Source organism: Vigna unguiculata, chromosome 5, assembly GCF_037176805.1.
Source record: "Vigna unguiculata cultivar grain cowpea cultivar isolate G323 ecotype 2 chromosome 5, ASM3717680v1, whole genome shotgun sequence".
Classification (NCBI taxonomy): Eukaryota; Viridiplantae; Streptophyta; class Magnoliopsida; order Fabales; family Fabaceae; genus Vigna; species Vigna unguiculata.
The window spans coordinates 24,286,001-24,299,149 of record NC_140796.1 but is presented as its reverse complement, the minus strand read 5'-3'; the positions used below and the strand labels follow the sequence as shown (position 1 = coordinate 24,299,149).

The window sequence follows — 13,149 nt, the reverse complement described above, 5'->3', positions numbered from 1 at the left end:
AGAGCTTCTGTTGAGAGGCATAAGAGGGTAAGCAAAGTACTGTTTTTGCAAAGTGATAGAAATGAGGGGGGTTAGGCTGCTTTAGGGGCTTTGGACGCCCCATGGGCCACCCTAGGCCCAACTGATTTGGGGCAACCCTTTAAAATAAGGGTAGAAAAATAACTGGGTCTTACAAGAATACTCAATTGAAAATTTTTAATATTTTGAAGATTTAATATATCTCAAAATCTAATAAGAATTTAATTGAAAATTTATAATTTATCGAAACTCAAAATATGATTAATCCTTAAATTTAATTTGAGGAAACTTATTTTTCTTATTTTCTTACATTTTTATTAAATACCAAATATATGCTATGGTTGATTCATATCGGATATGTTACAAGGAAAATGATATGTTAACAACCATTTTTTAACAACTTATTTCACTACCTGATGTGCTAGTGATTTTTTATTTTTAATTTTTTTTTCACATTTCCACGTTGGATGCTTGAGTGCGAGAGAGAAAGGGAGGTTGCTGGAGTTACAGAAGTGAGAGAAACAAGGAGAGAGAGCAGAGTGGAAGTGGAGAGCAATTTGTGATTTCTTCATCCCAGGTTTGGTTTTGCCCCTTTCCCCCAAGTTTTTTCTTCCTTCATCTCCGTAGTCTATTGTTCGTCACCCCTGTAATTTTTTCTGCCTCCATGGCCATAGTTTTCTTCTTCCTTCATTCTACAAGTTTCTTATTCATCTGTTTTGGAAGATATTTTCGGACTAGGTTCGTCATTTCCCTTTTGGTGGAGAAGAAAAAGTTTTGGGTTTACCCACTGCAACAAATTTTTTGTATTCGTTGATGTTTATGGAAAGAAGGCATTTTTATTTCTGTTTTTGGTTAATATATGATAAAGTTTGGATTTTTTTTAAAGTAGTGTTGTTCAAGATTGGATTGGTGAAGCAGGATTGGTGTTTTTCGTTCTGCTGTGGTCTACATTAGTGAAGAGGACGAACCAAACATGTTAAATTCTCAAAATTTAAGTGCTACTACCTTTATGTGGGTGAGGGAAAACAATGTAATGCAAAAAAAATAGGTTCGCATTTACGATAACACAACTTTGCACTTAAATTGGAAGTTTTTCATATTCAATAAGTTTAAAAAATTCTGCAAAATTTATAAACATTATTTCTTATCAATTGGTGTGAATTAACTTTATTAATGAAGTTTATAATTTACTCACGCCACTAAACGGGATACTTATCATCCAAGCCAACAAGTGGAAACATTTTGTTCAAATCATATAACACATGTTAGCAGAACAGGACTCCTGGGTTGGCACTTAAATCCTGGATCACTTGTCCCACCACCACCTATTGAAATGGGTTCATGTTATACCAACCCACCTCATCCACGAACCAAACATGTTAAATTCTCAAAACTTAAGGGCTACTACTTTTATGTGGGTGATGGAAAACAATGTAATGCAGAAAAGTTCAGTTTCGCACTTATAGCACCACAGTTTTGCACTTAAAATAGAAGTTTTTCATATTCAACAAGTTTAAAACAATCTGCAAAATTTATCGTTAAAACTTCCTCTAACGTCACTTAATTAACAAACTTTATAAAGTATTGATGCCACCAAGGGGTCTGTCCAGAAGGATACTTATAATCAAACTCAACCAGGGAAAATGTTTTGCTTAAATCATTTAGCGTAGGTTAGTAGGACCCAACTCATTGCTTTGCACTTACATGTGGGATAACGATTGACAAAACCATTTCTTTAAATGGGTACACCTTATTCCAACCCACTTCAACCATGATACAGACATGTTAAATTCTAAAAACGTAATGGCTAATACGCAGACCACAATGATGGATAACAAAGTTATGCAGAAAAATTCAGGTTCGCACTTATGAAACCCCTGCTTCACATATAAACTAGAAAATTTTAATAATCTGTATTAAATTTATGGGCATAATTTCAATAACTAAAGCAAAGTTTAACATTTATTCGCTCCTGGGTTTCAACAAATATTGCAAACAGTTGAATATCCATCAAAAGCTATTAATATTTAAATTGCATGGCCTATACAGTAATTAATATACAGTAATTAATGAACTTAATGTTTAAAAAAATAGAGTGTCATTTACAACATCTGATGTTCTAAATGTATCAATCTAGTGTTGGGAATTCAAATGTGTTGTACTGAATGGCGAAAAGAACAATGTCGCGGTGAATATTTTGTGGATCTAGAACCCAATCACAAATGTAGTCTTTCCTAAAATGTTGCAACTTCGCCGACAATCATAAATTAACATCTTATTACATTGAACTTTAGTTATGACATCAATGCATCAAATAATAATTTTCATCTTTGCAAAATCAACTTACCCAAGTATAAGTAGGCATACTTTGGCCATTGTACTTCCAGTTTAAGTGCAAAGTTGTGTTATCGTAAGTGCGAACCTGTACTTTTCTGCATTACATTATTTTCCCTCACCCGCATAAAGGTATTAGCACTTAAATTTTGAGAATTTAACATGTTTGGTTCATGCCTCTTCACCAATGTAGACCACAATAGAATGAAAACATTAATCCTGCTTCACCAATCCAGTCTTGAACAACACTGTTTTAAAAAAAATCCAAACTTTATCATATATTAACCAAAAACATAAATAAAAATGCCTCCATTGCACAAACATCAACGAATACAAAAAATTTGTTGCAGTGGTAAACCCAAAACTTTTTCTACTCCACCAAAAAGGAAATGACGAACATAGTCCGAAAATATCTTCCAAAATGGACGAATAAGAAACTTGCAAAATGAAGGAAGAAGAAAACTACAGCCATGGAGGAAGAAGAAAATTACAGGGGTGACGAACAATAGACTATGGAGATGGAGGAAGAAAAAACTTGGGGGAAAGGGGGAAAACCAAATCTGGGGATGGAGAAACCACAAACTGCTCTCCACTTCTCTTATCACTTTCCACTCCGCTCTCTCTCTCTCTCTCCTTGCTTCTCTCACTTATGTAACTCCAACAACCTCCATTTCTCTCTCACACTCAAGCATCCAATGTGAAAATGTGAAAAAAAAAGTTTCAAAAATAAAAAATCACTGCCATGTCAGGTAGTAAGATAAGTTGTTAAAAAATGGTTACTAATATATCATTTTCTATTTTACAAAGTCTAGGCCTGTTTCAAAGTCAATAATGTATGAATGAAGGTAATTTGTATTCTGGGTGTTATGTGGGTTTTATTATGGTATATCAAAATTTTTTTTCTAATTTTTATTTTAATGCAAAAATTGTATAAAGTTATATCTTAATTAATACTTTATATGATTATTGATGCTTATAAAACATAAATATTTTTATTTATAGTGCGGAAATCTTAAATTTAATCTATCTCTAAATTTAGGAGAGATCTTAAAACTCTGACTTTATTTGTTGTTTATCGAAAAACATTTCTTATTTTTTATTAGGTTTAATTATGTTTTAAGTTATTTTTTTTTATATTTTTAATTGCTTATTTATTTATTTATTAAGTATTCAAAGTTTATAATTTTTAATTAAGTTTTTGTGATTTAATTTTTGTATTTGTTAATTAGATGATACTAGTGTCATTTTGTTCTATTGTCTTATTTCATTATTTCTATTTCTATGAGTTAAGAAATCTAAATTATAACTGTATATTAATTATGAATCTCACATTTATCAATATAATGGTAAGGAACACCAACTAAAAGAAATAAACTGTAGTTACTTAGTTAAAAAATGTAAACTTTTTAAGTATGAAACAAATAAAAATAATAATAATACAAACCCAATTAAATTTAGGTTGTGATTACAACCTTTGTGGGAAGAATTAATGAAAATTTTAAAATTTAATTAATTATTGCATGTGTTTTGTGGGAGATTGTGATTACAACCTTTATTGCATTGTCCTTTTAGGTTGGGCAGTGATTGCGGGGATCCGTGAAGGCTTTGTATTTATGTGGCATCACCTCTCTCTTGTAATGGATTTGATTCAAACCTTCCTTGCAGTTGCAGTGCTGTGGGGTCAAATTTCTTACACTTCCCATTTTTCAACTTTTAAAATATAAAACTAATGATAATAGAGGTTTATCAAATGCCAATAAACTTGTTTCAACAAACAACAAGGGTGGTTCAACAAGAAAGAAAATGACATTGGTTTAGTTTTTGTCATGTTATTATCTTACCCAACTTGTAAGATTTCTACACAAAGGAACCGTTTCGGGGGGGGTGGTCTTCGCCAATATTTGATGGTTTAGTCAATTTTTAAAGTTTATATTAAAAAACGAGTTTAAGTGACTCTAATTTGATTGACGGACAAATATTTTTTCTATAAAGTATTATGCTTATATAACGAATAAAAGAGGTCACTAAAATCTTGCAAAACAATTTAGAGGGTGTACATGTAATTTTAAACAAATTCCTGTAATTTATTTTAAATTAGTTTAATAAAGCTGTCTTAAATCATTTTACTAAAATTTTATTTTTAAACATTTATGCCTCTTCGTGTATGCAGCCACTTCATCATTTTATAATCATTCAAATTCTAAAGGTAAGCCAGAGTTTGTATTGATTCATTAATAATACAGCTATTAGTTGTCACCTACCATTCGAAGTATAGACACTTCTAAGTTTCGTACATATTCCGGACTCTTTATGTACTTCATTGAATACACTTAGCAGGAAAAGAAGAAAGAGTCGTATAAAGCCAGTATATTGGGTCCGATCAAAATGAACATTATCCCCTTTAGGAAAAAACAAAATTATAAAATTAGGTTTTTTCTTTTTTTTTTTTTACTTTCATTTTTTATGTTATTATGTACTGCTTTTAACGGAAATTTGTGGGTTAGATATGATATGATTGGACATGGTGCCAACTTGTATCCGAGCTTTGAGTCGTCAAAAAGGAGGAAAATTCATTTACAAGAACTTTCCCACAAATATGATAAATTCAAGATATAACAACGTATTAATAGATATAATATTTGTATTTAGTTTATTATAGTTTGGATTTTGTTTATATCATAATAAATATCAACCTTCCTTGATTTTAGAAGGGTTAAAATATTATACAGATCTTATGTTTGGATCTCATGTTTTTTAAGTCATTTTGGACTTGTTAATAATAATATATTTTGGGTTTGGTAAATACATAAGTTTATAAGTTTCTGAGCTTGAAAGTTAATATTTTTGCAAATGAACCAAGTTATTAAATGAACGAGTTTTATATGTTATTTTTGGCTCTTAATCGAGTTGTTTTAAATGACCATGTTTTTCAAATTCTTCAAGATCAACATTAATGTCATGTAATCCAAATAGACCTTCAACTTTAATAACTTCATTGGCATGTGACATTTCATCTAATTGGTAAGAACATCCTTTTCGATGTCATTTGATTCAGTGTCACCTCTTTTGATTGCTAACCACGTTTGTCTATTCAAAATGCTAGATACGAGACATAATACACTTGTTTGACATTGTGTGCAAGGATAAATGGATCAAATGATTGATATCTTGAACTCATTTGAATATATATAATAATATATTTAGAATAATTTTTGTACCTTTTTAGACAGATCAAACCATAAAAGAAACATATTATTTTTTTGTGTGGATAATTTGAACTATTATATAGTAGCTCATGTATTTTATTAATGACTCCACAAAAATAATCTATGTAACGTCCCATTTAATTAATAATCGTAATTAAAAGAAACGCCACACACACATAGTACAACAGCACAGTCCTAGGGTCCTTAACACAACCCCTACAAAACTTGACACACCACGATGCCAACAGAAAACCAGATGGAAAGTCAAACAGATGAAGGTAGAGTATTAAAGGATAAAGCAATACATGGGCCATAACCCTAAAGAAAACCCATTAAGAAATTAAAGTCCAGTCCATTGAGACTATGCAGCGGAACCATCACCTCCCTGTTGCCCACGGGTGTTCCTCGCATCTGCTCACATCAACAAGTTGATGATCATCGCAAAAGAGAGTACCACACAGCAGAACACACAACAATAAAATTAGGGTAAGCTAGAGCACAAAAGATTTCATCCATGCAATCAGATATATTTTCACAATCTCATACACTCATATCAACCAAGCATGTTATGACTTCCCAGAAAATACACTAAGACACGACTCGACTCATCGGATACGTATAACCTGGTCGGATTCAGCGGATGCTTGCACTTGTGGTGGATACCTCTGCTCACCCCCGAGCTGCTCACCCCCGAGCTATGTGTTACAATGAATCAATTTCCCTCACCATAAGGTTATCCCTTAATGAATTTCAGGCCTCCTGCTACTCTCACCACAAGAGTCAGTCTGCTCTAGATGAGGCTAACTGACTCCTTAGAGTGCCAGGATGTAACCTTACCTTGAATCCTTACCTAGTTATACAGATGGGGCACCACCATGGACACCCACTAACAGGGGCCATGGAATTACGTCCCGATCACTGAAGCACGACCCTGAAAAGTCTCACCTAGAGACTCTAAGGAATTACGCACTGACACAGACCACATCATAATCAACAACAAAGGAATACTCATCATGCATATAACCTCAGGTCAACCTTTATACATCATACTCATTCATATACAACGGTGGAATCAATACCATCTCACCCTTTCTGGAGCACGAATACCAATTTGTATCATCACACCATAACTATGTCCCTTTTGTACCAACCATCTCGTTTAAGTCTCATGCCCATCTTATACCAAAATCATGCATACAGTTTAATAACCACAGATTTCCATGCGTTTCACAAGCCTCATACTTTAATTAGGGTAGATCCATACCTCAAACAATTCATAGCTACCAAACAGAGAAAAGCGGCGCGACCTGCTGCGTGTCTCGCTCAAGCTAGAGGCCTTCGCTTAGGCAAGGGGAGTGCCCTCGCTCAAGCTGCAGGCTCTCGCTTAGGCGAGACTGCGTCAAGTGGCCTGGGAGTTTCGCGAAGGCTCGCTAAGGCGAGTCCATCTCGCCTGAGCGAGATGGTCTTTCGCTCAAAACACAGTTCACTCACCTGAGCTAGTATTCGAGAAAAAACTCCTGGGCGAGGACCTGTTATTCTCGCTTAGGCGAGATGAGCTCGCCTGAGCGAAAATAATAGGTTCCTCCCACTGTTCAAAATCTGCAATCCAGAAATAGTACACTCCCACACTAATCATTCAAACACGATGCAATATACATTCAATATTATTTTATGCACGCAAAAGATGAAATAAACCACACACTTTATCATACACAAATGAGTAGTCTAGCTTCCCGTACTTGGGAAATGTTAGCTAGAGCTCTGATACTCGAACGGTGGAAAACAGTAGTTCAAGGAGTAACTTTGAGAGTTGAAGACCAGTAGGACAAGGTTAGAACGAATCTCCTAGGACAAGCTCTAGCAGAACTCACAGAGAAGAGACGAAATGGACAAAGCTCGAGTTGGGAGGGACTTACGCGGAGTGGAAGAACGAGATTGAGCTCGCTTGGCTATGGTGATTCCAAACCCTAGCAGAGGTGACGACAGCAGCTCAAGGAGGCACAAGGGTTTCTGTTTTACGAAAAAAGAGCACAAGGTTAGGGTTGGGGCATATTAGGTTTGATCCTTCCCCTTTGGGCCAGCCCCTAGGCCCACAAGATTGGGGCAGCCCTTAAAACAAAAGGGGCAGAATAAACGGGCCTTACATTCCCCCCAACAACAAAAATTTTTGACCTCGAAAATGAAAACTTACTAGGCAAAAAGATGTGAGTGTGATTTCCTCATATCCTCCTCCAACTCCCAAGTAGAGTCACCAGTCCTCCAGTCCCAGATGACTTTGACCAGACTGACTGCTTTTCCTCGGCGTTCCTTAACTTTGCTATCCTCTAAAGCAACAGGTGGCACTTCCACCGTGAGGTCCTCTCTGATATGTATATCCTCGGTTTCCAATACATGAGCCGGATCAAACATATACTTCCTCAGCTGTGAGACGTGAAACACCGGGTGAAGGTTCGCCAACTGATGGGGTAAAGTTATCTCATAAGCCACCAGCCCAATCCTCCTCGTGATCTAATAGGGGCCAAGGAACTTAGGAGAGAGCTTCCTTGAGCGGAGAGCCCTTCCCACGCTAGTGGTTCGGGTCACCCTTAGGAACACATGATCACCAGCTGCGAACTCCAAAGGTCTCCTCCTGCGATCCGAATAGGCCTTCTGCCTACTCTAGGAAGCCTGCATTCTATCTCTCACCAATCTGACTTTCTTAGTAGTTTGTTCTAACAATTCTGGTCCGAATAACATTGCTTCCCCATCGTGATACCAACATAGGGGAGTCCTACACTTCCTGCCGTATAGAGCCTCGTGTGGAGCCATGCCAATGCTCGCATGAAAGTTATTGTTGTAGGTGAACTCAATCAAGGGTAAGACCTCAACCTAAGCCCCAAGGTGATCCAATATACATGTCCGTAATAAGTCCTCAAGCGACTGGATGGTCCTCTCACACTGGCCATCGGTCTGAGGATGATAAGCCGAACTCATAGTGAGCTTGCTACCCATAGCACTCTGTAGTGTCTGCCAAAAACGTGAAGTGAACCGCGAATCTCTGTCTGACACAATACTCGACGGTACCCCATGTAATCTCACTATCTCCCTAATGTACAGTTGAGCCAACTTAGCCATAGGCATTCTCAAGTTCATCGCCAAGAAGCGAGAACTCTTGGTCAGGCGATCCACTATAACCCAGATTGTATCATGCCCCCTAAAAGTCCATGGTAGATGGGTCACAAAGTCCATGGAAATGCTGTCCCATTTCCATAGTGGTATCTCCAAGGGCTGTAGATTCCCACCGGGTCTCTGATGCTCCACCTTTGCCTTCTGGCACGTTAAACATGTTGATACGAACTGAGCCACATCTTTCTTTATCCCCTGCCACCAGAAGGTTTCCTTGAGGTCCTGGTATATCTTAGTCATGCTGGGGTGCAGACTAAGGCGACTCTTATGTCCCTCCTCAAGAATTAACTTCTTTACCTCAACATCATTTGGCACACAAATCCTACCCTGGAATTGCAAGATATCATTATTACCCAAAGCGAAATCTCTAGTCTCATCTGATCCAAGTTATTCTCTGATCCTGTTCAGACTGGCATCCAACAATTGCCTCTCTCTAACCAAGGTCAAGAAGTCACTGGATATAGTCAGGGTACTACATCTAATTAACTCAGACCCCAACTTCACCTGTAGCTTCATGTCTTTGAACTTTTCCAGCAGTTCCACCTCCTTTATCATGAGATGTGCCGCATGTACAATCTTCCTACTCAAGGCATCTGCTACCACATTTGCCTTCCCCGGGTGATACAACAGTTCGAAATCATAATCCTTTAAGAATTCCATCCACCTTCGTTGCCTCATGTTCAGCTCCTTCTAATCAAACAAGTACTTGAGACTCTTGTGGTCACTGAACACGCGAAACTAGGCACCATAAAGATAGTGTCTCTAGATCTTTAAGGCGAACACTATGGCTACCAACTCCAGGTCATGAGTGGGATAGTTACGCTCATGCACCTTAAGTTGTCTTGAAACATACGCCACTGCCTTCTTATCTTGCATTAGAACACATCCTAGCCCAAGATGAGATGCGTCATAGTAGACTTCGAATGGTTTCCCAACATCCAGAATTACCAATATGGGAACACTAGTCAACCTCCGTTTAAGCTCCTGAAAACTCTCCTCACACTTGTCCGTCCAAGTGAATGGTTGGTCCTTCCGAGTAAGCAGTGTCAGAGGTGCCACTATCTTAGAGAATCCCTTTATGAATCTCCTATAGTAGCCCACCAACCCCACAAAGCTCCTGATCTTTGTGGCCGACGTAGGACTCTCCCACTTGACCACCACCTCGACCTTTGCCGAATCCACTACAATACCGTGTGCAGATATTACATGTCCTAAAAACTGAACCTCTTCCATCCAAAATTCACACTTGGATAGCTTGGCATACAGCTGCTTCTCCCTCAAAACACCAAGCACCAACCTCAGGTATTCTACATGCTCCTCTTGAGTCCTGGAATAGATAAGTACGTCGTCTATAAAAACTACGACGAACTTATCTAAGAATGGCCGGAAAATCCTGTTCATGTAGTCCATAAACATCGCTGGAGCATTAGTCACACCAAAAGGCATAACCACATACTCATAGTGACCATATCTGGACCTGAAGGCCGTCTTCTACACATCATCATCCTTCACTAAGATCTGATGGTAACCTGATCACAGATCTATCTTCGAGAATACTAACGACCCATGCAACTGATCTATCAAGTCATCAATTCTCAGGAGCGAGTACTTATTCTTGATCATCATCTTGTTTAGTTGCTTGTAGTCCACACACAGGCGTGAACTCCCATCCTTCTTCTTCACCATAAATGTAACATCCCATTTAATTAATAATCGTAATTAAAAGAAACGCCACACACACATAGTACAAGAACGCAGTCCTAGGGTCCTTAACATAACTCCTACAAAACTAGGCACACCACGATGCCAACAGAAAACCAGATGGAAAGTCTAACAGATGAAGGTAGAGTATTAAAGCATAAAGCAATACATGGGCCATAACCCTAAAGAAAACCCATTAAGAAATTAAAGTCCAGTCCATGGAGACTATGCAGCAGAACCATCACCTCCCTGTTGCCCTCGGGTGTTCCTCGCATCTGCTCACATCAACAAGTTGATGATCATCGCAAAAGAGAGTACCACACAGTAGAACACACAACAATAAAATTAGGGTAAGTTAGAGCACAAAAGATTTCATCCATGCAATCATATATATTTTCACAATCTCATACACTCATATCAACCAAGCATGTTATGACTTCCAAGACAATACACTAAGATAAATATAAGTTCCTTAAACTATATAGGAAAATTTGAGCGTACTTTAGCATAAACACTTGTTTCAATTGTTTGTTCCATCATAAAGAATGAATTGGCCAAAATAAAGGAGTATCGTGGTCAATTTACTAACTTTATATATAATTAACCACACATATGCAAACAAATGAGATTAAAACTTGATCAATATACAATTTAAATTCAACACAATTGATTAACTCGTGAACAAGTACTTACTTGCACTTACCACTAGTTAATCATTGAGTTAACTCCCTTTTGAAATGCCCAACTTGGCGAAAGATTGATAATGTTGATACATGTGTTCAACTTTGAAATTCTATTTCTATTCCATGTGAATAAAATATACTATTAACTCATAAAAAACAACCCTCGTATATTTAAACACCAACTTGTTCAACATTACACAAAAATTGGAACAACATTGTTTACACAAAAAAAATCTCTTTTCATGGTGAAAAGTTGATATGACCCCAACAAGCCCAACATCAATACAAGGTACACCTTCAAGTCCAAGCCCATCAAGAGGCCCAATAACAAGGGGCATGCTCAAAAAGATCCAATTGGACTTCATCCAAGATGGCCCAAATCAACATAGGCTTCTCACACTCCTCACATGGGGCAAAGAAAATGTAAAGATTTAAACAAAGAATAGTAGAATAGCAATAAGATTGGCCCATTGTTTAGGCCTTGTTTTCTAGAATAATAATTCAAACAATGTGTAGTTGAATTGATAAAATTAGGCTTGACTAAGCCCAAAAGGAGGTGTAGCCGTGAGCTTATCAAAAGAGCCAAGGTGGACTAAGTGGATGTCAACACTCCTTCCTACACCTCATGGATCCAAAGCATCCAAGGGTTAGGAATGCTTCCTTCTTTTCCAAGGCATCATCCAATGGCCAAGATCAAGCCTTCTTCTCCAAGCTAACATCAAAGGCCAAGATGCTTTCTCCTTCTCATCCAAGGGCCAAGATTCCTCATGTGTAATGGCTTGAGTATAAAAGCCTTAATTTTTCAGTATTGTACTCACTCTTGAATTTTATACAACAGATGCTAATTGAGTTGAGATCACTCCTCCCTCTATTGCCTTTGAGAGTCACTCTTTCTAGAGATTTCCTCTTTCTACCTCTAGCCACCTTCCTTAGGCTAGCATTGGTTAGGAAATCTTATCACCTTCTTCACCTACCATAGCTTGCAAGTGCCTTCAAAAGTTGCCTCCAGTCATTCATCCAACTTCCGTTGCACCATGGAGTTCTACGTGCACCTTTGGAGCTCCACCATAATGGTATCAAGAGCCATCAAACCATGGTCTCTCACGGTTTGGTAAGGTTCTTTCCTAGTCATGTGTTTCCTCCAATTTTCCGTGTTGTTATCTCATCATCATCTTCTTCTTCTTCTATTTTTTTTCTTTCACTTTTACCGTTCATTTGTCATTCCATTGTGTTTCTATTGTGTTCTCCATTGATTCCATGCAACTATGAGACTACAAGAGGGTTCTACACTCTATTTGTAGATTTCCATGCTTTCTATGGTTCACATCATTTACTAGCTTTCCTTTCAATTTCAGCACCATTTTATTGCTTCTATAGTGTTTCTTGTCATTTTAATCGGCGAATCTTCTTTGTTTTTCACTTTCTACCATTTAAGTTGTGTTATATGTCTTCTTCTTCTTTTATTTACATGTTTACTTCCTTTTCCATCGTTTAATTTCATCATATTCTTGTTTGTGGTGCATGAAACCGAGCCACCATCACACATAAGCACAATGAAGCGTGGTCTATGCGTGTGGATGTGTTGGACAACTTTCTTGCCAGTTTTAAACCATTTTCACCGTTGGTTTTAGTGCTTAGTGTGTTGAGATGTTCATCCTTCATCTAAGCTTGATTTTAGATCATAATCATGCTTCAATCACCTTGATTTTTCATTGAACATCTTCAAAAAATTAGTTCAGCATTCTGCTCTAGTTTTTACTATTTTTCAGACTGCACACCTTCTGTTTGAGAAGTGTCACGAGTGACTTAGTGCACCAAATTTTAATCTAATTTTTGCTTCGAAAAGCTAAGTCATAGTCGACAATTCTCCAACAAGAATCAATCAATTATATTGAGAATTCAATTCTTTATAAATGTTTGAAGTAGAAGCAACTTTATGCATTTTTTAGTGCAAATCTGCTGTTGTTTTCACTTGTGCCCTGACCCACACTTTTCTTGTTTGATTTAACTGGAATGATTCATAGCACCGAATCACCTTCTGA

The 13,149-nt window shown here is 37.2% G+C and overlaps 1 protein-coding gene across 1 annotated transcript; it reads right to left on the bottom strand.

Annotated features, from left to right (window-relative positions):
• Positions 1 to 7,748: 7,748 nt before the first annotated feature.
• Positions 7,749 to 8,366, bottom strand: LOC146886263 (uncharacterized). The gene is made up of 2 exons (XM_085673365.1): positions 8,244 to 8,366; positions 7,749 to 8,015 (listed from the first exon to the last, which is right to left on the bottom strand). Exons 1-2 carry the CDS (start codon positions 8,364 to 8,366, stop codon positions 7,749 to 7,751), a joined length of 390 nt encoding a protein of 129 aa, XP_085529491.1.
• Between the last annotated feature and the right edge of the window lie 4,783 nt (positions 8,367 to 13,149).